The 26415-nt window shown below is 42.2% G+C and overlaps 1 protein-coding gene across 8 annotated transcripts in view; it reads right to left on the bottom strand.

Annotated features, from left to right (window-relative positions):
- RYR1 (ryanodine receptor 1) overlaps positions 1 to 26415 on the bottom strand; it is a 1068376-nt gene that overhangs the window by 388679 nt on the left and 653282 nt on the right. For all 8 annotated transcript variants that reach the window (XM_069206982.1, XM_069206985.1, XM_069206986.1 and 5 more), the window contains exons 60-64: positions 24595 to 24716; positions 12606 to 12655; positions 10169 to 10229; positions 9291 to 9529; positions 1545 to 1626 (exon numbers count right to left, since the gene is read on the bottom strand). In XM_069206982.1, coding sequence (XP_069063083.1) covers positions 1545 to 1626; positions 9291 to 9529; positions 10169 to 10229; positions 12606 to 12655; positions 24595 to 24716 — 554 coding nt within the window. The remainder of the gene's footprint in view (positions 1 to 1544; positions 1627 to 9290; positions 9530 to 10168; positions 10230 to 12605; positions 12656 to 24594; positions 24717 to 26415) is intronic.

The following is a 26415-nucleotide window of genomic DNA, read 5'->3' as shown; positions in this document are numbered from 1 at the left end:
TGATTAGCAATAGGGTAGTTCTTTGCTTCTTTCAACTAAACTCTGTGACAAATGTGAGACGTTGTGTTGAGCTGCAACATGTTGACTTTACAGTACATTAAACAACTTGAACTGTAATCTGCTATAACATGCCAGCTAACAAGCTCAAACCCTACATGTGATTAGTTTATTGGCTCCAGAGGGCTATTCCAGGTGGGACAGTCTAGATTAAAGTATACACTAATAAAGATGCACGTAGTATGAAAAAGTATACAATATTAAATATTCCCTTGATTACCATATAATTTACTATTAGATTTTATCTGTTGCTATATGTTGTGAGACTTATCAGAGTGTGTTCATGTCATAAGTAGCTTTTATGTGCCGACTTTGCATAGCAGGTGGTATTTATTATATGAATGCAAAATGCATCCATTTAAGAGGGGTTTTGTGTGCAATATCGCTTGCATACTTGGCTTTCAGGCTCTGTCATACTGTCTGCGTGTACATGCGCCCCTGGATCTCAGTCTCCACATTTCAAGACCATCATACCCCTATGTCCACATTCTTTTCCCCTTAATTACATAGTCTGCATTGGCACTTCATTGATTTTGGTTTGGGTACGAAATGTGTGCTAAAGAGCTGTACTCTCCTAAAGACTGTGCCTTGTATGTATGTGTGTTTTTATATATCAAATATTTGTACAGTGTGAACTTAGCCAAAATACAAGAAAGAGCAAAACAAGGCCAAAGGCAACCATACAGCCCACCAGTAATAGGAGAGAAATAACATGCCAAACATTTGACTATGTTATGGATTTTGTAGTTTGGCTGCTTACATCGAACATAGAAGCCTGTCATGTGATACTGGAACACTGTGTCATACGTTTGACTATGTATTGGATTTTGTAGTTTGTTCATGAATTTCTCTTTCTAAAAAAGATGTGTAAGTTTTTTTCATATATTTATTTTGATATTGCTGATGCCCAGGTTTGGCGACATTTGAGGTGTTTCCTCCCTGAAATGAATATAATGTACTGTTTCAAATGCCACCAGTGGGGCTTTCTGGTTTGTCTTCAGGTTGATGATAGCAGGGTCATTTAAACTGATAAAGAACTCATTTCTAGTAGAGTATTAACAGGTAATCTGCTATTCCAAAAACAATTCCATTTTAGAGAAAACAAAAAATAAGTTTTCTAGGTAAAGATTATTTTCTTTTTCCTAAACTGTCATTTGCTAGTGTGCTCTGATTTGCTCGTGTTTAAGGAACCGACTAGAAAGATGTTCCTTACTGCTGTGACATAACATCACTGTACAATCCAAGTTCTTCTTCACTGGTAGAACACTTAGTTAATGTGCGTGACTTTAACGGAGGTACTTCTTAATTGCTATCTTTTCAGAAATGTGAGACACCTTGTCTGTGGACATAACTTTTCTCCTTTGTGGTGGGTAATAATCGCCTGCTCCCAAGGTCCCCTTCTTTCAAAATAACATTTAAGACAAAAGAGACAAGTTAAGCACTGTAAACCCATCCCTGCACATGGCAGGTTGCCAAATCGCACTCACTTCTCCACATACGGGTTTTTGGTAGTCCCAAGGGAATAGATGCTGCAGAGAGTCCGGTAGCATGAGACTTGAACATCGTCAACTAGAAATCAGACAGACGGAAACACCATCATTACAGGTACAAATTCTGACATTTTCGGCAACACAACCCTTTCCTTGTGTCTAGTTGTGATTTGGCACCAGAGCACAACAAAGAAAGTGTGAGTTCCATGCAATAGCAGCAGTACTCTACATTTTACATATTTCTTAGTCCTTTGATTGTGAATTTGCATGCATGCCCAATCACAGGGCCAGTGGAGGCAGTCATGATCTAGGAAATTCATGATATTCCACTGGCTCCAGGTTTACCTGTAATTCTGGTACTCTGTCATGGGCATTCGGGTTCCTTGGAACACCATTTAAAAAAACATTTTACAAAGAAAAAATGTGTATAAGAGGTAACATTTTCTATATCTTTTTAACTAAGTTTTAAAAGGCAAACCAATTTAATCAAATGAATACTATAATAATACATTTGGCTGAAGGCACTACTGCACTAGATCCTTTTAAACCCCCAAGTAAAGAGAAAACGAAACCGTTTATATACTGGGCACACATTGTACTAATTTTACAGCGCACCTTTAAGGAATTTCAGAGGCTGTTACTCTTACCACCATGCAGATCATGGTCAATGAGGCAGTTTGTCTTGAAGGAAATACAATGGAAAGATCACTATAGTTACGTTTTCACCAAAGTATTTGGAAAACGGGAAGGAAAGACTTGTTTATGGATTCAGAGTGAAAACCCATGACAGAGGACTAGGATTACAGGTAAGTAATTTATCCTTTTCTGTCATGTGGTTCCCTCTGTTATCCATAGACAGGAGACAACAACAGGAAGCTCAGTTACATTTAACCTTGATGGAGTGCTCCAAAGGCAAAGAGACATATATTCTATAGCAAAGAATTGCGCAAAGAGGTTCAACCTATCAGAACCTCACTGGAGTAAAGGTTAATATATTAATGTCTGGTAAATGTATCCACCGATCTCCAGGTTGCCCCTTTGCAACTATCTGGAATCATCAAATTTCACATGAAGGTAGCACTAGCTGCCTTTCCACATCCAAAATGTGCCACTGGAGGAGACTTTTAACCTTTAATAACAAGTAAGTATATAATAAACTAACCATTTAGCTTTGATTTGTTTAGATAAAGCCAAAACAGTTTCGACGGTGCCATAATTTGTCAATAGCTTCTTGGTTTGTCTTATGGTTTTGATGTGATGCAAGTAGTATTTCAGAGCCATTTTCACATCCAGTTTATGGAGTGATCTTTCTACCTGTGATGTATCTGGAAAGAAAGTTTGAAGAGAGACTGTTTGGTTGACATGAAGATTTAAAATTACTTTGAGCAGGAAAGAAGGTTGGATTCATCAGGGAATATCCTTAGGTTTTAAAAACAAATGCAGTTCCTCCAATGATAGAGCTTGAAGCTCAAGCACTTTTTTGGCTGATGATACAAATACAAGGAAAGGCATTTTCCCTGAAATCTATTTTTAGGTGGCCTTGTCTGGGTTCAAAAGTGGAGACCGCTAGTTTGGAAAGAACAACATTGATTTACCAAATGGAGAGAGCTCCTGAAACTTTCCTTCAATCCTCCAGAAATCTGAGAAGAGCTCTTCCTGTGTGCAGTGATGGCAGCTAAGTGGAATTTAACAGAAGAGACCCAAATGCCTGATTTTGTTAAATAAATCAAAGAAGATAAGACTGTCTCTTCTTGGCAAGTTCTTGGGTCCAGCAGTGTTTGAATGCACCATGCGGACAACCTCTTCCTCTTGAAGGCAGTTGAAGAGCACGTGAGGGACTTTTTGATGCTTTCAGAATCTTAATGTAGTCATCTAAGATTCAGGTAGACATACTGCAGGTACAGAGAAGCCAGGTAGCTGACTTCAGTGAGTGCAGGCTGGGATTAAATATTCTGGCAACATCGTGGAAAGCAGAGTGAAAGTCTCTGGTGAGGCTGAAGCCACCTAAGGCCAGATTTTGCTAACTAAAGAAGGTAATGTAATTTATTTTCTTATTGGCAAGTTCTTGGGTTCACCTGTCTTTGAATGCACCATGGCCAGAACCTCATTCACTAGAAGGCATATGAAGAGGATTTCAGGGGTCTTTTCAATTCTTTTAGGATCATAGTCATCGAAACGTTCAAGTGGCAGTATTGCAGATAGTGAGGAGCTAGGCAGCTAAGTTCAGTGGATGCACAGTGATATGAAAAATTCTGCCTGCCATTTTGAAAAGCAGATCATAATTGAGTGAAAATCTTTTTGAAAGAACAGGTGAAGCAGATCCAGATAACACCAATGTCTTGGACAATCTCGAGCAAAGACAACCATTGTCCCTTTGCACAGCATCATTCTGATTATAACTTTAGGGAGCAGCGGGATGGGAGGAAACGCACACATGAATGTCCTTGACCAATCTATCAAAAGGGCAGTGCCCATGGATCTGGTCTCTGGTAATCCTGAAGTGAGCATAACAACTTATGTTTTCTCATGTAGCTAACAAGCTTAATTCTGGAGTGCTCTTTCAGGAAAGATTTTTTGCAGAATGTTGTGATGTCACATACACTTCTGTTTATTTAGAAGACACCAGCGTGGCTCATGCAATTCACACTTCTGTAAACTGGAGGTGAATTGATGCAAGGGGAAAATTCTACACCACAGCTCAGCACCTGATCAATTGTGCTTTTCTTGCAGGTACTGAAATGTATGTATATGTTAATATACATACATTTCAGTACCTGCAAGAAAAGCACAGTTTGTTAATATAGTGCATGTTTGTTGTGTTGTCTGTTTGAATTAGGATTGTCAATGCGGCAATTGAAAAAAGGACAGACTTTGAAGGTAGATGAAAATCCTTCCGTTTTAGCTTGCTACAATTTCGGCATTGATGACCACCTGTCCAGCGAAGACACACCTCCCATATGAGCCTTCACCTTTCAAAAATGCATCCCTGTCTACTGAGAAAGGTGTGGAAGATTTCTGGAATGAGACTCCATGTAGCATTTTCTGTTCTACCACCACCTCAGAGACTGAAAGGCAGGGCTGTTCACTATTATATTCTCTATCTCCAATCTTCTGACACCAATGGTTTTTCACATATTCTTGTAGTGGGTATGGCGCCTATTTAGTTTACCATTGGGAACTAGAAAAATGCAAGACTTGTTGGGCTGTTGTTGCTTTCAGAAAAACAATCTTTGAATGAATAGATTACAATCCATCCTCCAGAGGTAAGTGCCTGATTTAGAGTTTGGTGGATGGGTTACTCTGTCAAAAACGTGACGGATATCCTGTCCGTCGTATTCCGATTACAATAGGATATCATGGAATCATAATACAGCAAACAGGATATCTGTCACGTTTGTGACAGAGGAAACCCAAACTCTAAATCAGGCCCTATGTCTTTTGTGACCTAAAAATAGTATTCTTTGTAGCGGGTATAAAATGAATCTTGTTGTGTTCATTCATCTGAAGACACAGACCACTGAGAAGAGACAGGATAGTATCTGTGTTTTGCTGAAGGTTCAAAACAGAACTTTCTTAACACCAACCAGTTGTACAAGTAGGACTAGATGAATATTCCCTTCTGCAACATTGCTGCTACTGTTTCCATACATTTGGAAAATACTCTTGACTTCTGGCACATGGGAGAACATGATTTTGATGATGAGCATGTCATATTTGAAAATTGAAAACATTTCACTTGTCTTGCAGATAGGAATGTGACAAAGGGATTTTTAGGTCTATTGATGCCATCCAATCTCCTAGGAGATAAACGGGGACATAACTGATAAAAAGCCAGCATGCAGCATTTCTCCCTCTTGAACCATTATCTTCATTATTCGAAGGCCCAGAATGAGACAAAACTGCAGACATCTTTTCTGGATCAAAATCTCGACAGAGTATATTCCCTTCTTCTTCTGCAACTTGGGCAGTTTCCCCATCGCTCTTTTGAGAAGAAGAGATTTCACCTGAGTCATACATTGGAAGTCTTGCTGCCTCAAAGGAAGGCAAAGAAGAGCATGATATGATTTTCTTAACAGGCATGACATTAATAAGCAGCCAGTCCTTTTGGTACCTTAAAATGGTTGGAAAAATCCCTTCCAACAACGAGGTGCTGCATAGCAGTGTTAGAAACAGGAAGTCATTGTTTCACATGTCTGGCCTTTCCTACAGCCTTGAGAGGTTTTTGTGAGTCCGTTTTCCTCAAATTTCTGTCTTTAATAAAACTGCTTTTGCAGTTGTTGGTCTTGGCACTGTGAATGTTGTTGCCTTTTCCAAAATGGAATACGAGACATTGTTGACCCCTACCGTATCTATTGAACTGAACCTTACATTTTATTTTTCACACCAACTGAGTTAAAGGTTTTGGGTGAAGGTGTCAATAGTTGGACCTCTTAAGCAGCTTGAGCTCCAAAGAGAAAAGTTTCAGAAAATGGCATGCCCAGAACTTTTACTTGGGTTTGAGGGGCCGAAGAAGTGAGCGGTATCCCTTAACTGCGCCACATAGATTTGCTATTACACACACACATATGTATATGTTCGTATCTACGAGGAAATTACCGGGCACTCTCGGGATCCAAGGTTTGTTAGTTTAGTAGTTTATGAGATCAAACAAGTTTATTAGCTCAATCAAGTTTATTAGATCAAATAAACAAATCACGTATCAGCTACACGCCTTTCTCAATGTTTGCAAATCAAGTGAAACAGACATGATTTTGCACCAAATAGCCTATGCAAGGAAAGACTGTGATGTTGATTACTTTATCATGGAAGAAAATGATAAAATGGGTGCAATGCACAAAGATATTAGTTATGTAATAAACCATCCAAATTCTGGATGTGATTTGACTGCATAAAACATATTTTTTGGAGTTGCCCACGATATATAATGAACTGTATTATCATATTGAAGGCAAAATGATGATCATGATCAATGTATACTGTTTTATTTCATTTTGATTACAGCATATGTTAATGATGGGGAAAACGAAAAACAGCCATTTTTAACTAAGATGAGAGATCGGGATAGAAGAGATCGGTACACAAACCATGGCCACCATGTAACTCATTGAGAAGATACAGTAGGTGAAATTAGCAGGCTCAAGGCGATATTGTTAGGATGTTGACTGCATTTTGTACTGTTTTGATCATAACATACATCAATCATGGAGGAAGACGACGAAAAGGTCATATTTTATAAAAATGCAAGATCTGTCTAGCAGTCCTTGGTATATACAATATGGCCACCATGTATGTGATTGAATAAGTATAGTCTTCTCTCTCTGTTTATGACCACGAGTGTGTGAGCCTCCAATGAGAGTGCAAGTAATGTATTGATTTCCAAACACTGAGAAAGGCATGTAGCCGAACCCCATTTGTTTGTTTGATCTAAAAAACGTAATGAACTTTGGACCCCAAGTGTGCCCGTTAATTTTTTCGAAGGTATCGATACTCAAAGTAAGACCACGCTCATGAACCGAGGCACCCATCAAAGAGCATCTGCAGTAAATAGGTGGAAAAGTGCAATGATATTTATTCACTGAAAAAACAAAGGTTACAGGAATGTTAGTTAGGGTCTCAATTTACCCGTACAAAACCATAGAAATTCAGCAGTTACAGAGAGAGTTCTTTTAAGTAACTATCACTCGCACCCTAAGGTAACAATAACATGCAGCCTTGCCATGTACAGTTCTCTTTTCAATAATTTTATTGCAAATGTTGCAGAGATAATATCAAAGGTGCCATACAAGATCTCATCAATGATATAATATGTGGAGTAATTAACTGTGCATGGCGAAGGGGCAAGTTATAGTTACCTTAATATTCAGGCCCTGCGGATGGTGTCCCTGGGGCCAAATCGGTCTGGGGAGGGGAGCTGCGTGCCCCGCTCCCTCCCTTTAGAGTACAGCATGGCCCCAGGAGATGGTGTCCCAAGTGCCGAAATCGGCCTGGGATGGCGTCTGTTCCCTCCAATTTAATTTAAAGGCCAGGCCCAGGAGGATGATGTCCCAAGGCTGAAATTGGTCCGGGGAGGGTGGGCTGCATGCTCCCTTCCTTTTATTAACTTTGGCAGGGCCCTGTGGATGGGGTTCTGGGGTCCGAATCAGCTCAGGAGGGGGGCTGCTTGTCCCCCTCACAAACCTTAACAACCTTAAAAAGGCCAGGGAGGTGGGGTCCCTAAGGCTGAAATCAGCCCAAAAAGGAGGGCTGCATGCTCCCTTCCCAAGTTAATTTAGAGGCTGTGCCCCACTGGATGGGGTCCCTGGGGCCGAAATTGCCCCAGGGATAGGGGCCGTGCAGCTCCACTTCCACTACTTTTATTCGGCTGGACCCCAGAGGATGGGGTCCCCGGGGCTGAAATTGGCCAGGGGAGGCAGCACCCAAAGCTTCCTTACCCCAAATACATATATAAATTCCCCCAGGACCTGCCCCCTTGAGGGGAGGAGAAGAAAAAATGAGAGTGGAAGACCGCAGTCGTTTTTTTGTTTTTTTTTGTTGCAAATCTGCTCTCGACCATCTGCAAATTTGCAACTAAATTTAAATAGAAAAAACGTTTTATGTCCCCAGGCAGGGTCCCTGTGGGACCCCATCACCAGGCCTAGAGGTGTCATCATCCTGCCTCCTACTGTTTATTTTTGGAGGGTTTTGGTACTTGGGCTGAGTCCTGTGTCCCAAGATGGGTGACACCACATCCTGGTTGAAGTGGTGGCAGCCAATCAGATCTCATCATGAGATCTGACAGATCCGCGGAGATTCTGCATCCCTAAATATATATAAATCTTTTTTCTTTAATAACTACAAAACTTCTGAATGGATTTACACCAAATTACAAAAAATAACTCTATCTGGACTAAGATCTAACTTTATGCCAAACTTGGTGTAATTCCGTTCAGCGGTTCAGGTTGTAGACGTGTTCAAAATCCCTATGAGAAATTGTATAGGGAAAACATATTTTGGAACCCCCTTTTTCTGTGCCCCATTTGATGAATCACCCCAAAACTTTTGAGACAGCAGCTGAATTGACTGGCACACGAGTTTTGAAATGTTTGTGAAGATTTGTCAACAGTGCCAAAGTTGTTAGCAAAACAAAAAACGCTTTTCCTATGGAAACCATGCTCTAACTATAACTACCTACTGGCGACCGCCAGTCAGTAATATATATACATATATTACATATATATATATATATATATATATATATATATATATATATATATATATATATACACATACACACACACAAACACATATATTACCTGCTGGCGGCTGAGTAGCTATGGGGGTTATCTATGGACTAATTCGAGGCACATTTCCTAAAACTCCCTAAACCTGATTACTCTAGACAACCCAACTGGAGAAAACGCTTCGATTAAATAATACAGCACTTGCAAAACTCACACCTTAAGTTCTGGGAACATATGCCAACACATTTTTCCATATATACACCAAAGAAACATCACGTCCAGTGGAGCTGGGTCACACCACTAGGTATGCATGACACCACCTTGTACTGTATGTAGGCAATGCAAATTTGTTTAAATCGAGACTGACGAGGATGGTGTCCTTAATGGTGACGCTTGGTGATATCTAAAAACTATATAGTACACACATAATTAAGTTCTCAATTAGAAAGCCCTTTTATGGTAATAATGACTTCAATTGTCCCTGCTAGGTCCTACACCCACATTCTCCCCTTCACTCTCTTACGTATGACATCATCTCCGAACTGGTGCTGAGCGATGTGCTCAAAGAGCGACGTCAGGACGGGCAGAAGGGCAACTGTTGTGTAGTGCATATTTTGGGTCACTCCCTTAACCTGTGTACGGGACTGTGACACCTTGCCCAGCTTCAGGTTCTCCACCATTTTCTCAATGTCCTCGGAGGCACCCTCGAAGAAGGAGCGCAGGCCTGCCTTCACAATCTCAGGGCCTGATTTCATCACTGTCCTAAAAAAGAAAATCAAAGGAATTTTTCATTGTTCTGTAGGACAGTAAGAGACATGCTTAAATAGGTTCTGTCTATACTAGACTTTTTATGAGGCTTCCCTCTTTATTGGGGTCGCTTGCCCACTAACATAGACTTGTTCCCAATCTGCATAAAGTCCTTTCTTTCAGAGAGCTCACATTGAGGGCTCCGTTTCTGCTGGAGTAGCTCTCCTTTGCTGACATGGCTTGTCTGAGAAAAGGGTGTCTCTGAGTGTATCTCTCTTTCTCCAAGAAGGGTCTCTGGCACTGTCTGGTGGTCTTACTAGTTATTCTCAACCTCAATGAATGCACAGTAGGGTGTTCATATTGCTAGCCAAATCAACAAATGTACACAACAGATGGTGACTGGCACAAAGACTGATGGCCCTCCTCACAAAAGGAAGGGCTGGTGAGAGAATGTATTATAGACAGACAATGATTCAACTAATTTTGTGACTGAAGGTTGATGAAACAGTGGTTTGATGGATAGGTGAGACATGGATAGATGATTCACACTGACAGACAGAACAATGAGCAATTATTCAATCTGGTAAATCACTGCAGCTCTACCCTCTCTATTTGTTCAGCTGAAGTAGGAAAACTCTTCATTTGTACTCTTACCTGGCATCCAAAGAGCGAGCCAAGATATGAAGGCAGTTCACAACAGACCCAGCATCAGTTCCTAGTGAGAGGACAACAGAAAAACATATTGACATCACCTTGCTATTTCACAAGCCTAAACCTATCAACAGTTTCACATTACACTATACCCAAAGGTTTAGTGCACTGCTTGATTCCCATACTGCCCTCAACCCCACCTAGCTTAAGTGCCCAATTCAATAATCATCTTGCCACCACACCCTCAGGGCCTGCTCATGAACCTATTATTTTGCTTTTTAGACTTTCCTAACTATGGTAGTCTGTTGGGGCACCAAAACTTAAAAGCACCCTTTGAGACATTGAACTTCAGTGTAATTTTTGTCAATCGATCCTGAAAGCTACTTTCCTTCTCACAAGTACTCTGCTTCTGAGAGAAGAAGTTGAATCTCTATTTCGCAGGCAGATTTCTTGGATGAAAAAGGTTGGTAGCTTTCATCTGGTGTTGACCAGAGTGAAACTGTTGGACAAAGCTCTGAAAAGTGTTTAGCATTTCTAATATACCTGCTTGTTCCCTTTGGAATTCAAAGTTATTTTTGCATTCCACAGAGACAGGCAATTGAAAACAGAATCTTATATTAGAATTCCATTCCTGAAGACTGAAGGTCCCCCATGTACTGTTTAATTTCAGGCTTATAATGAAAGGCTCCAAAAACCCATAGAGTGCTTGATGATCCAATTGAAAAATGTCTAGTGGGATTCATTTAAATGTTTGCTGTTTGCATACTTTGATTGCACCTCTGTGAGTGAATCAATTATAGTCTTGCTCACAGACCAAAAACGTGTTTAAAAAATACTCAAAATGCCACTCCTTTAAAAAAATAGCTTGTTATATTCTTAACAGACAACAAACAAATAATCAAAGTGCAGATAGTGCAGTGCACATGGTGGTGAGAAACATGTACAATATACTGTAAAATCACAGTAACACCAAGGGTTGCGTTTTCAGTTTTAGTAGAGCAGAAGATCCTATGAAATTCATTGGAGTAATCCTAATGTGAATCTAGTGTGTATTCTAATCACATGACAGCCTTAGTTGTGGTGAAGAAGTTTTGACCCAACCTTTTTTGAAGAGGTCTCTTCAGTACTATGTCTTGATATTACTGTAATATGGCAAATTGTAAATATTTCTCACCATCATGAGACTGTGCCATCTGCACTTTGATTATTTGCATGTTGTCTGTTAACACTATATTGAACACACTTTTAAAGGAGTAACCTTTTGAGTATTGACATAATTTTGGTAATATTAACAAGAATATAACTGATTCACACATAGCAGAACAAACCCGATATGCCAGCCTTTAAATTAATTCTATTAGACATCTGTGTATTATTTACTCATGGTACCCTAACCGGGATTGAGTTTTATGGGTTTGGCGCATGTTCAACAATACTTTCATCATCCAGTCAGCAGCAGTAGGGGGCAGAAGCATCCCTTCCACTGTATCCTATGGCAGGTTAAAATACACCCATGGCTGAGGAAGCCTGAAGGTTCTTGTGTAGAAATGGTGCATTGGCCAGGTTACTTAATGGTGTCCTAAAGCTAAAGTCCGAGGAAATACTACTTCAATATCACGTGCATGGTTTGTCCTGATGAAGAAGAGTCTGTGACTTTTCTCTAGAAGAAGACAGTTAAGTGGCTATGGCTTAAGCTTTGGACTTTTCATGTTTCTGACCTCGACCCATGTAGGCGATGCACCACTTAGATGAAACTCTAGCATCAAACAGCACTAATGACCTTGATGCAGAGTTTTCTGCATGGAGAAACTGCATATTTCATACTGAGTCAATGTTAATAAAAATGGACAAATCAACAGTCAATGGCAATGATCAGCCCCTGATATTAACTTTGATACTTGAGTCCCAGAATAAATTCACAACCATCACCTAAGGCAAAGCATGTTTCAAGGTAAAGATCAATAAAATGTATGTATTTATTAGAGAATGGTGGAATTGCTTGGAATGGCATGACAAACATAGATATTTCCTACCAACAAATGAATAGCCGATGAATTAATTTCACAGGTTAAACATAACCCTAAACTATGTGATAGTGGTGTTCTTCACAGCGTTAACTAATTTTGCCAAAAAGGTTGTCTTTCCTACTGTTAGCCAAGTCCCTCTGTCTACAGAACGCTCATAAGCTAGAGACTTTTGTGCCTTACACAAACATCGTAATGGTACAAGTATAAACATCAACTAGAAAGGCAAGCAAAGTAACAGAGAAGCAGAGCAAGAATAGAAGAGGCAACAGTGGGAGATAAAACTTTCAAGATAAGTAGACATAAAGAATGCTTGTCCACCGGGAGTAGGAGGGGGTGGTTTGTACATGTTGGGGTGGGGGAGGGGTATAGAAATACATCCTACACCTCAGCCACAATCAGAACAGGATGCTTACCAAAAAGAGAGACTCTGTGTCGAACCAGTGCAGAAAGCTTGCAGAAGATGCTAAAGGCAAAGCGAGGGAGGAAGAAAAGGCAGAAGACAAAGTAAAAGAAAAGTAAATGGGGAAGCGATGGAAAAACAGACAATATAAATATTTTGAAGGAATTTGCAGCATAGAAAAATCAGTAAAATGTTTTGAACATCCCCATGTATAAGAAAGTGCTGATGGAGCTACAATTGCATATTCCTTATGGTCTACCTTGATAAATTGCCTACGCCTATGTTTGAGAGCCCATCCATCAGATTTATGCAAGTTCTCAATACATTGCAATAACTATTTTAAATAGGTAAAGTTATAGTACCTAAGGGACTCTCCTTTGTTCAATTTGTGTGATCTCTAATTGCTTTGAAGGCAAGGTGGGTGCTGCTCAATTTTATTTTCTATATTTTGTGGGGGATACTGGAATTTACCAAAGAGTTTTGAAATCTTTATAGAGATGTCTATTTTTAGACTTTATCAAGACACAGGATTAATGTACTGGATTGTGCAACAATGTTTTGGGATACTTCCTTTTTGTACAACACTTTAATGCATTTCCTACCTTGTTTTCACCTACATCACAAATGATTGCATTACATTAACTTCACAGCACTGTACACAATGGGCATTTTAAGTACAATACTGAACTTCAAAACTATGAAAGGCTTAGATGTCTCAAGAATGTGATCAGGAAACCTACAGATTGCATACTAATAACTCATATGAGCGTTTAATGTTTAACCTTTGGAACTATGCCATTTGCACAATGTTATTGTCTTTCTTCTATGCTTTGTTGCATTATAATTTCAAACCATACTTTCGAATGATACCAAAGGTTAAGACCATCTACCACATGTACTATTTACACATACATTTATCGGGGTTGCTTCACAAAGGCAATTATGAATGTGGGAAGTAGTGCTAGAGAAGTACTCCTGGGAGTCCTCATTACTAGTAAAAGCCCAAAAAGAGAATATTCCTGTCTATTAGCACTAACTGTATATGATTGTTCCATGAATGTTCCCATTTTAGATGTTTTCAGGGCAATTCACAAAAACATGTAAGAATATATTAGAGTACTGAAGGTTCTCCAAAATGCCTTTGCGAATTGGCCCCTATTTGTTTATCATCGCTGAGTTTTTAGTGCTGCTGCTTGCACCAATGCAGGTTGATGATGCACAGCTCTCCACGTTGCCCAGCATTGTTCCCTAATAGAAAAGGACAAACATATGAAACCAAAAAATACCATAAATCTTTATTCTGGTTTCAGTTGTTGGTTACGGGTTGTGAAAGAAGATGGTAGCTGGTTTGAGTGTCTGATTGACAGGTATGTTGCATGGCAGTAGTACAGTATGTGCTAAACCTGAGTAAAAGATTTGTAACTTTTGAAGTTTATAAAACTGAGCTATGACAACAAAACTGTAAACTGAAATTTGTGGAAATACAGGAGTTGTTTGAAGTTACAGTTAACAGTAAAGTTACTTGGATGTTTTTAGATATTTACTAATCTCTTTGGTGTTACTTTGTCATATATTCTAAAGGTTGCATAATGCTTTGCAATATTGCCAACATAATTGACAATGCTTTGGGATAATGTACATTTTCTTAATGACAATTTATACTGCTTTTGTCCCATATTTTGTGGTATTATCATGTAACTGTGTCATAGAGATAATAATTTATGCCACTCTTTAGGATTCAAAAATTCTGTTTCTTGCACCATTCTGAATTTATCCCCAGGTAGTCCCAGCCAAAATGCAAATGCACTGCAAAGCTTTGAAAAGGGACCCGAAGAGGTCTGAAGACATACAAGACATTGAGGGCATATTTTTTTTCTATCCAACATGGAAGAAGAAATGGACCAAATGGCACAATATCATTGCTAATCTAGGAAGGGCAGATGCATGGGGTGTAGTGGATGGGTATGAAACAACAGGTTGTCACTTTTAGGGACAGTGTGCAGCACTGAGGTTTACAACGCCTTCTTGGTGATAGAGTAACATCACAATTTTTTGATCCTGTACCCTATTTGGACAAGATCCACCCAGAGTTAAAGATGAACTCTAGATAAATACAATCAAACTATAGTTTATAAGATATTTTAAGTCCATGTAAACATTATTCAAGCAATAATAGCACACATTACCACATAAAAGGAAAGAAAAAAGCAATATTTTTAAACTTTATGTTTTTAGTAAGTTACCAACAGCAAAGACACCAGAAGGAAAATTAATCAAGTGTTCAGAGATTTTACTAAGTTTTTTTGTCCGTATTTATGTATTCAGATGGAAATACAAGCTCCTTGCTAAAAATAAATTCAGTGCAAAGCAGCTGTGTATGACATATCACATTTGGAAACTTCGTACTAGATTTAAATGCTTTCTTGATGTCTAAGGCACTCTCCTTATTCAGCTCATCACACCTGGGGATCAAACCCAGCTGAAGCATTAACAGAAAGCATTGAGTAAATGGGTTATGGACATATGTAAGGTAATTACTGACCACTAACTTCAGGTAGGATCTTATCTTCAGCTATAAAGTGTAACAAAGCTTTACGTTGAATAAAAGTGGTTTCTTCTAAGAGGAAACACTGCTCATTTTGTCTCTCAGCTCACTTTCACTGTAGAAAATGCTAAGGGGAAATCTCTTGTGAAGCCGCAATGGCCATTTTCACCTCAGATTTACACACAAGCCTTCCTAGGGCCCGGATCTTGTAATAAGCTCAAGGATCCCCATTCCTATGAAGCTCCCTAAAACAGTTTCCTGTAACAAAGGAACAGGTTTTATAAATAATGCCAAAAGAGTCCTTTATCTCAAGAATGTCTTATTCAATGTCCATAAAAAAAGCCCAACTTCAGATAAAAATTTTCAAAAACCATTGAGGGAGGAAAGAATGCACGTTTTTCCATTATTCACTTTCTCAATACATATGGTCAGGGCCACTTGAATGATGTGATTCTGCAGCAATAGTATTGCTCATATATTTATGGGTTTGATGCATTTGTCACATAATCCACCATCTGTATCATACTTTGCAGATTTTTAGATTTCAGCAAAAACGTTTCTATGTATAACAAATCAAAAGCGCCACACATTGTTCAGCACATTGATGGACACTTTACAATGGTTAGCTGGTCACCTTTGAGTTGCTGATTGATTTTATTCAGATGTTAGATAGGTACTAATGAGGTGCATCCTTGCCCACACAGTATTACTTAGTGCAAACATTACAAAATAATACTGCTACAGGCTGTGGTGCATCATTTTGAGTAACAAACAGTTACTTTGGTAATTTATTTGGTGGACACTCTCTATCTGCAGACTTCTCACCTTCTCAATATCCTAGATACCAGTTTGGATCTAGAAACATTTCCAATAGCTCTTCCACGCTGGCAGGGGGTGCTGCACCAGAAATTATGCCACAGTGATGTCAATGAATCATAAAGCTCCCACCCCGGCATCCAGACGCCAGTTTCTGATTCTCTTTTCCCTCACTAATGAGGCAAGCAGAATGAGCAGAATGAGTGACATCAATTCTGTTAAGATGCAGTATAAAAAACTAACTTGGAACCTTAAAAATAATTATTTGTAGATGACCAGCCTTCAACACGTGGAGGTTGGTGGGACTGAGGTTAAGTATCCAGTAGAAAGAATGTTACCAAAGGTAAGTAGCTTTTTCTTCTGATGGATAGTTCTACCTGCTCATCCCTCACCTTCTGAATAGATTTCAAGCAGTTCTCAATCCTGCAGAGGGTGATGAAAGAAGTCAGACAAATTCTGGAGGACAGCGCATGTTCATCCCTGCTTACCTCTCAACCCAGGCAGTATTGCGCAAAGGTATGAAAAGATGCCATGTTGCTGCCCTACAGATTTTAGCCACGGCTGATGGTGACACTTTTGCACTTGTACAATTGGCTTCTATTCCCACAAATGGTTCCTTATGTGCAGTGGCCTAGCACATTTTAATATACAAGATGATCCCTCACAACAGTATCATTTTTTGTACTGATTTGCACTGATTTTCTGCATGCTTACCCTATGAAGAATTAGTAGTTAATTTGAAAGTCCTTGGTAGAGGTGATGTAAAAGCTGACTGCCTTCTTGGGATCGAGCCTGTGAAGCCTCTCCTCCTCGTCAGGATGTGATGGAGAGGGTAGGTTAATGGACTGACCTAGATGGAAAGGGATCACCACCTTTGGCAGGAAAGCAGCTCTGGTTAGAACAACCGACATGTTGGGGGTGCAGGGACTTTTTGAGGGGATGTAAATGGGGGACGGACGTTATGTGCTTGCAAATCACTGATGCAGCTTGTTGAACTGAATACAATTCCGAAAATAGTTTTCAACATTAAAAGCCTCAGCTGCCAACTGTCTAATGGTTCAAATGGAGACCCCATTAAATGTAAATAGAGATGGCTGATCAGGAAAGCAAAGAAAAGCTGACGAGGCAGCCAAATATCCCTTAACTTTACCCACAGTATACCCTTGCTGAGCAAACAAGAGTGCGAATCTGAGGATGTCTGACAGGTGTGCCCTAAAGGGATCCACATTAATATGCATATCAGCATATCAAGTGACAAATCTGTTCCGCCTTCCAGAGTACACCATTTTGCTGGAATCATGGCTAGTGGATAAAAATACATCAACTATCCACTACCCCACCAGCAGTTGGAACAAACTTAGATGTCCTTGCTCAATCTCCAAGCATGGAGGTGGAGCTCTGGAGGTTGGGGTGCAGTACCTTCCGCTCTGACTGTGAGAGGAGGTACACCCAGAGAGGAAGATGTAGCAGAGGACATTAGAAGAGGTGCAGGAACTATGCATTTATAACCTCCCTCTCACCAATGAGAATGACTTGGGCCCTGTAATAGTGAATCTTCCTCAGAGGCCAAGGAATGAAGGCTACAGGAGTAAACGCGTAGTGGAGTAGAAAACTCTACTTCAAATGCCTTCCCCAAGGCTCCCTGCCACCAATACTGGAGGGTACAGAACAGTGGGCAATTAGCGTTGCTGAGAGTCGCAAGCAGATCCACGTGAGAGTAGCCCCAAAGGGCAAAGATGTCCTGGGCCAATTCTAAGTGGAGACGCCAAGAATACACCACTCAAATAACTCCTTGTTTCAGAGTCACCAATTATATTTAAATGGATTAAAAACAAAGGGGAGGATCTGAGTCTTTTTGTATAAACATCTATTTTATTATTTTTGAAGTAAATCTTCAAACTTCTCTCCAGGTCCATTGTGACTATGGTCGCTCTGTAACTAGAAGGTTTACCAAAAAGCATGCATTTCCATCCTGGCCCTTTCAAGGAGCCAGTCACTGTAAATTTCAAAGCCTACATGAGATGACGTTTTTTGTGGTACTGGAACAGGCTACTTACTAGTAAGTGAGTGCACAGTAAGTTTCATTACCTTGGAATTATTTACGGTCAAACATTTAACAAAACATACAAGTGAAAACCTTAGTCGTTGCAAGGTCATCTCTCAGTGCGGCAAAGCCTACCGTTCATTCTCACAAAGCCAAAAATATATTTTTTTATTTTTATATAGGGTTTCATAGACCACTTATGCTGTGTCTAAGCACTATAAATAACAGGTGTGGCTTTTGCCTAATTTAAGGTTATTATGTTTGCTGATCTTGGAAGAATGCAAGAGTAAGTTGGTTTTGCTCTGATTCAGACTTGTAGCTTACAGGACACAGTGGTTATCAGTGGGGGGGTGTAAGCCTGCCTTGCCGTTTTGCATGGCAAATAAAATGAATAATAAATGTGTTTATAACAAATTGAATAAAAAATCTTTGGATGAAATGTGTGTTACATAGATATTATCAATGAAGGTATGTTAAAAAGAAGTCATGAGTGATGTAAGATGTTGGTTAATTAACAGTGCATGGCGAGGGTGCGAGTTGTAGGTACCTTATGGCATGAGTTATATTTACTTGAGCTAACCATAACTATAACTGCTGACTTGCTATGGTTTTTGTGAGTAAATTCAGATCCTAACTATAACCTCTCTGTAACCTTTTTTTTTTTAAGTGAATTTTTCTGTCTTTTAGAATTCTATTTCCTAACTATAACGCCCCAGTAACCTTTGTTTTTTTCTGTTAATTTCTATGTTTTTTTAAACGTAAAGTAATTCTAATTACTATACGTTAATCCAACCACCGCTGTGCACACCGTGGAGGTTGGCTGCTGGGCCTGGCCTGTGGCCGGACCTTGCGGTCAACATGCTATAACTACCCAACCCCGCGCCACACTTGGCCCTTGGCTGTGTGCGCCAGGTGTTGGCCGCAGGGCCTGGCTTCAGCTAGCCCCCTATAACCACCCAACCCCACATGCAGATGTCTCTGAGCGGGTCCGTGACTGTGTGTGTAGGAGTACCTCAGTGTGGTTGTCAGTGCGTGCATGCGTCTCTGAGTTGGTCTGTGAGTGGGTGCATGATTCTCTGAGTGGATGTGGGGTGGATGCATGACTCTTTGAGTAGGTCTGTGAGTGGATACATGACTGTCTAAGTGAGTCCCTGAGCAGGTATGTGATTGTCTGACTCTGCCTATGATTGCATGCATGAGCATCTGAGTGGGTTAGTGAATGGATGCGTAAGGGTCTGAGTGGGTCTGTGAGTGGGAGGGTCTAAGTGTGTCTGTGAGTGGGTGCATGAGGGTCTGAGTGGGTCTGTGAGTAGGTGCATGAGTGGGAGCGTGAGTGTCTGAGTAGATCTGTGAGTGGGTACACGAGTCTCTGAAAGCATCTGTGAGTGAGTGCACGAGTGTCTGAGTGGGTCCGTGAGTGAGTGCATGAGTCTCTGAGTGGGTCTGTCAGTGGATGCATGAGCCTGAGTGGGTCTGTGCGTGGGTGCATGAATGTCTGAGAGGGTCTGTGAGTGGATGTGTGAAACTCTGACTGGGTGTGTGAATGGGTGCATGAGTGCCTAAGTGTGTCTGTGAGCGGGTGCATTAGTGTCTGAGTGGGTCTGTGAGTGAGTACATGAGTCACTGAGTGGGTCTGTGAGACGGTGCATGCGTGTCTGAGAGAGTGTCGGAGTGTGTCTGTGAGTGTCTGTGTGGATGTGTCAGTAGCTGTGTGAGTGATTGGCCACAAGGAAATCTCACCTGCTCTTTTATCCAAAAAGAGTTCACCGTTTTGCACAAAATATCTACCCAAATGGAGCTCTTTCTGCCTCCATGGGTAAATGTCCTTTATGTATTCTACACTACAGCTGTGTGTAATGGAGCATAAGGAAATGTCATGTCAGTGCCCTTATGTGCCTTTTGGCAACATGATTGTTCCTGGTGCATCTTTCTCTAGAATTCTGTGATAACATGAATCCTTCTATAGAGAGGCCAACAAGACTAAAAAGATGTAAATCTCCACCACAACAGAGTCCTTCCTTTTATCTATATGAGTTAAGTGCTTCTTTGTTTTGTGGAGATGTCCTCATTCCTCAGGATCAAGAATGCAGCACCCACATCGGTGGCAAATGTACTGAAGGGTGCTTTGGTAAGCTGTCCAACATTATGGCAATATGCAGAAAGACATTTGCATACTACTAAGGTGGATGGTGCAGGGCAGAGGTTCAAGGTGATTTGTACATTTGCATACTGGTAGCAGTTTAAAGGGAGAACCTTGGACTCTGCTCTCACAAGGTGAGGACAGGAAAGAATCCACTCATCACAGTCACATACAGATTGCGCTCCAAATAGATCAAACATACATTCACCTGCACAAAGGATTTCAGATCATTTTTCAATATGGAATTGCTGAGTAAGCACACTTGCTTTGCATTCGCCAAGCCCAAGAGTTAGAATCATTTGTCCTTTCCAGAAGTGGAGCTTGAACTGGGACACCTGAAGTGCTTCCGGTTGAGGTTTAATTTCTGTGAAATGAGCATCATGGCCAGAACGGAAACTCACCTGCTCGTTTATCCAACAAGAGTCCACAGTTTTGCACAAAATGTCCACCCAAATGGAGAACTTTCTACTGATTAGTTAGTAAGTGCAACCTCACTGGGTACAATGTCCAGTGGGAATTCTACACTACAGTTGCATAATGGACTATGGGGAAATGTCTCCAGTGACCTAGTGTGCGTTTAGCAATGTGATTGTTCCTTGTGCCTCTTTGTCCAGAATTCTGTGATAGCATGAAACCTCCTATAGAGAGGCCAATGAGACTACAAAAACATAACTTTCCACCAAACCAGGGTCCCTCCTTTTAGCTATATGATGTAAGTGCTTCTTTGTTTGGTGGGGATGTCCTTATATTCCTCAGCATCAAGAAATCAACAGCAAAATCGGTGACAAACTCACTGGGGGACCCTTTGATAAACTGTCCATCATTCTGGCAAAAGGTGGAAAGACCTTTGCATACTACTAAGGTGGATGGTGTGGGTCCAATTCAATGGTGGAGGGGGCATCCCTCTCTGGGTCGATTTTGGCCCCGTGGACCCCATCCCCTGGGGCCCACCAAAAATTCAAGGGGGAGGGCTGCCGTGCGGCCCCCCTCCCCTGGCCGATTTCAGCCCTGGGGACCCCAGCCCCAGTTGCCTGGCCATGTCTCCAGGTTGCCCTTTGGCACCCAGTGTGCAGGATCGGAACTGCAGAGGAAACCTCAAAGCCCACAGGGTTTCAGCCGGCTCCTCGCCTCCTGCGGCAACCGGCATTGCTATTGCACACAGGGAGCTGCTAAACATGCAGCTCCCTGTGTGCAAGAGCAATTGTTTCAACTCTTTCCCCGCCCGCGTCTCTGCAGACAGGGAAAGAGATGAACCTCCACACCCAGCGGGCGAGAGCACTTTAACAGCTTTCGCCCGCTGGACGCAGAATGTTTGCTCTGACTTGGCATAGCTGTTAAACCTCCTGCCAAGACAGAGCAAACAGCAATGTCCTCGGGTGGTCATCCCGGGACATAGGAGTAGCCGGCCTGGGGGGTGGCAGTCCCAAGGGCCACTGTTGGCTCCACGGGTGTGCCAGAAGCCCCTTCCAATGTTTACCTTAGCCCCAGTAAGGTGGTGGTCTCAGGGGTCTAGGGTCTGTGACAGACCTCCTTCATTATTTTATTTTAGCCTTGAGGAGGTGGTGGTTCCCGGGGGGCAGGTGGCTCTGCGGCCCTACACACACTTTATGTTCATAGCACCAGGGAGGTTGCAGTCCCTGGGACCCCGGGAACAGGTCCTTATATTTATTTACAACTTTGCCCGGGGAGGTGGCGGTCTCTGAGGCAGGGGGGCCATTATATGGATTGCCCCAGGGAGGTGGCGGTCCCCAAGGCCAGGACCCCCTATATTATTTTATTTTTGCCCTGGGGAGGTGGTGGTCCGCACTGCCCCTCGCATTAATTTGACTATATTTACCTCAGGGAAGTGGCAGTCCCAGGGATGCTGGGTGGGAGGGTTATGCGGGCCCCCACATATATTTTACAGAATTTGCACCGGGGAGGTGGCAGTCCCCGGGGCATGGGCAAGCATACATATAAAATATTTGCATCGGGAAGGTGGCAGTCTCCAGGGTGCAGCGGGCACCCCTCACATACATAATATACAGTGTCCCGGGGAGCTTTGATAAGCCCTAGCGAGGGAGCCTTGTGCGCCTCCTCCTATATTTCCACAATGGCTGGGGGACCCCATCCCCAGGGGCCTGGCCATGTCTCCAGGTTGCCCTTTGGCACCCAGTGTGCAGGATCGGAACTGCAGGGGAAACCTCAAAGCCCCCAGGGTTTCAGCCGGCTCCCCACCTCCTGCAGCAACCGGCATTGCTATCGCACACAGGGAGCTGCTAAACATGCACCTCTCTGTGTGCAAGAGCAATCGTTTCAACTCTTTCCCCGCCCGCGTCTCTGAAGGCAGGGAAAGAGATGAACCTCCACACCCAGCGGGCAAGAGCACTTAAACAGCTTTAGCCCGCTGGACGCAGAGTGTTTGCTCGGACTTGGCATAGATGTTAAACCTCCTGCCAAGTCAGAGCAAACAGCAATGTCCTTGGGGTGGTCACCCCGGGACATAGCAGTAGCCGGCCTGGGGGGTGGCAGTCCCAAGAACCACTGTTGGCTCCACAGGTGTGCCAGCGGCCCCTTACACTATTTACCTTAGCCCCAGTAAGGTGGTGGTCCCAGGGGTCTAGGGTCTGTGACAGACCTCCTTCATTATTTTATTTTAGCCTCGAGGAGGTGGTGGTTCCCGGGGCGCAGGTGGCTCTGCGGCCCTGCACACACTTTATTTTTATAGCACCAGGGAGGTTGCAGTCCCTGGGACCCGGGGAACAGGGTCCTTATATTTATTTACAACTTTGCCCGGGGAGGGGGTGGTCTCTGGGGCAGAGGGGGCCATTGTATGGATTGCCCCAGGGAGGTGGCGGTCCCCAAGGCCAGGACCCCCTATGTTATTTTATTTGTGCCCTGAGGAGGTGGTGGTCTGCACTACCCCTCGCATTTAACTATATTTACCTCAGGGAAGTGGCAGTCCCAGGGATGCTGGGTGGGAGGGTTACGCAAGCCCCCACATATATTTTACAGCATTTGCACCGGGGAGGTGGCAGTCCCTGGGGCACGGGCAAGCATACATATAAAATATTTGCACCGGGAAGGTGGCAGTCTCTGGGGTGCAGTGGGCACCCCTCACATACATAATATACAGTGTCCCGGGGAGCTTTGATAAGCCCTAGCGAGGGGGCCTCATGCGCCTCCTCCTATTTTTCCACAATGCCCCTGGGACCTTGCCCACCCAGGGGCAATATTGAAAGGAAGCGCAGGAGACCTCTCTTGCTTTTTTAAAAAATCACAGTGGAATTTGCAGATCCTCTGTGATTTTTACCATTAAATTTAAAAAATAAGTACTTTTAAGCCTTGTGAGGGGTCCCTGGGGGGACTAAGTCTAAGGGAGTAGGATAAAGGTACCCTGCCCCCTTTTCTTTTTTTTTCATTTTTTTTTTTTGAGACTCAGCTGAAGTCGAGTATCAAAATGGCTGCCAACACTTCCTGGTTGAAGTGTTGGCAGCCAATCAGATCTCTGCACAAGATCAGGAGTATTCACAAAGCCTTGACGCCTCCAGATATACAAATTTGATTTTCTTTTAATGTTTCAACAACTACTGAACGGATTTACACCAAATAACAAAAAGGCTTCTTTCTGGACCAAAAGCTACCTTTCTGCCAAACTTGGTGTAATTCCATCCAGCAGTTCGGGCTGTAGTCGTGTTCAAAATCCCTATGAGAATTAAAATGGGAAGTGCACTTTTTGTTGACCTCCCCCCACCTTTTTCCCAGTCCCCGCTTGAACGGATCACATCAAAACGTCCCATGCACAACAAGATTCTCAAACGGTGCCAAAGATATAGTAAAGTTTTAAAAAAAAGCTTTTTCTATGGAATGGAAACTAGGTTCCAACTATAACCACCTACTGACGCCCGCCAGTAGGTTTTATATATATATATATGTGTGTTTGTGTGTGTGTGTGTGTATATATATATATATATATATATATATGTGTGTGTATATATATATATATATATATATATATATATATATATATATATATATATATATATATATATATATATATGCCTTGCCAATAAACTGAAAATCACAAAAGGCAGCACTGAACAAATAGCAAGTGCAACAGTGCCATTCACATCCCAATTTGCTTAGCATTCTGTGGAAAATGTCTTAGATTGTATACACTAATGGACAACACACAGATTGAGCTTCATTCTTTTCTTAAGCTAGCAGTACGAAGGGAATAACAAGCTCTGCTTGTGGCCAAAGTTATTATACCCAAACATCTGCCCAGCACATTCAAGATACCATGATAATAGGCACGGATGATGCTTTGATCTCATCTACATGGAGGTGCCCTTAAAATATCTCCAGTAGAAAACAATCCATTTCATAGTGCTCTTTCCTAAAGGAAAATAAACTTAACAGCATAGAGTTATAAAAGTTTCCAGGAGCCTGGTTTATCCCATTCTGGCAGTTCTTACCTGGCGATCATCTCTTTCTCCTTGTTGGATGCATGTCCTCCGCTGCCCAAGAGTTTAGCAGGCGTAGACAGGAAGTACAAGCAGTGGTTCTTAAAATATTGGTTGACGAGCGGGAGTAAGATCTGTAAAGAAAGAACAGGAAATGTGTGACAGTCAGTGTAGGGAAAGCAGCAAATTCAATCCTTTTACAAGAAGAACAAGTTACTTACCTTTGATAAAGCCTTATCTTATAGGGACTCTGTCTAGCCACAGAATACTTATCTTAGAATTATAAGGTGTTAGACTGGATCCAGAATGTTTTTAGTGAGCAGTACCCCTCTGCGCCAGGAAACATGTGTGCGGTACCTATATAGGCACTACTCCAGTGCACTGACGTCAGTTTATTTTTGTGACTTTCCATGGAAGAAGCACTGAGCCACAAAGAGCACTGGCCACTGCTGTGTGAAACTAGGGCCCTGAAAGTTGAAACAGCCCTAAGTTTATAATCCTTTTGCAGAGCGGGGAGGATGGGTGGGTCTTTAAGGAATCTGTAGCAAGATTGAGTCACTTTATTATTGAAGGTAAGTAACTTGTTAATCGGACAGAGACTTCTAGCCGCAGATTCCTCACCTTAGAATACATACCAAAACAATATCTCCCAGGAGGTGGGTCTGCAAAATGATTTCATAAACAAAAGTGCTGCAACACCGAACAGGCAGAGTGTACGTCCCAACGGACCTGAATATCCAGGCACTAGTGCTTGGTAAACATGTGCAGGGATGCCATGTAGCTACTTGGCAGATGTCCAGGACCAGTACTTCACTTACTAATGCAGTGGTCGCAGGCTTGGCTCTGGTGGAATGAGCACACAGCTCTCTGGGGTTGCTTCTTGGCCAATGCGTAGCAGATATGGATACAGAGCACAATACATCAGCAGATGGTCCGTTTCTGAACCACCTTCCCTTTTTGGCCTCCAACATCCCCCACAAAGAGTTGGCCTTCCATCCGGAACTCTTTTGTGCAGACAAGGTAGAACAACAATGTTCTTTTGGGGTTCAGCCGGTAGAGTCACTCCTCTTCCTAGGAGAGGTGAGGCGGAGCGTAAAAGATAGGCATGGTGAAGGGCTGGCCTAAATAAAAGGGAGTGACCACCTATGGTAGGACGGAAGATCTATTAAGAAGGACCTGCTTGTCTGGGAAGATGCTGCAGTAGAGAGGCTTAGATGACAAAGGCTGGAGCTCACCGACGCCCCAGGCAGATGTTATTGCACTAGAAAGGCCGTCTTGATAGTAAGGAGCCAGACAGGACCGTTGTGTAGGGGCTCAAAGGTAGTGACATTAGAAAAGTTGGAACTAAATTAAGGACCCACTGAGGCATGATCAAGGGAGAAGGTGGAAATAAATGTTAGAGACCTTTCAGAGACCTGTGTACAAAAGAGGACTTGAAAAGGGATGGCTGATCTGGCAACCGCAGAAATACCCAGACGGCAAAAAGATAGCCTTTTAAGGTGCCCAAAGCAGAGCCCTGCTGGGCAAGAGAAAGAATAAACAGAAGGACCTGGGAAAGGGAAGAAGAAAGGGGATCAACCTGTTTTTCTGCACAGCATGCCGCAAACCTTCCCCAACGGCAAGACTGGAGGGAAGCCTAGGTGCAAAGATGGCATTAGAGACTTCGGGCAGAAGGAAGAAAACTATCAACTGTCCCTGCTCAATCTCCACTCATGAAGGTGGAGCATTGATAGGTTCGGGTGGAGGACCCTCTCCTGCTGCTGCAACAGAAGACCCTCCCAAAGGGACAACCTGATCAGAGGACCGATGGCCATGCTCACAACTCAGGATACC

This window comes from Pleurodeles waltl, chromosome 9, assembly GCF_031143425.1.
Source record: "Pleurodeles waltl isolate 20211129_DDA chromosome 9, aPleWal1.hap1.20221129, whole genome shotgun sequence".
Taxonomy (NCBI): domain Eukaryota; kingdom Metazoa; phylum Chordata; class Amphibia; order Caudata; family Salamandridae; genus Pleurodeles; species Pleurodeles waltl.
Note: the sequence above shows the minus strand (reverse complement) of the source record. Positions and strands in the feature narration are given on the sequence as shown.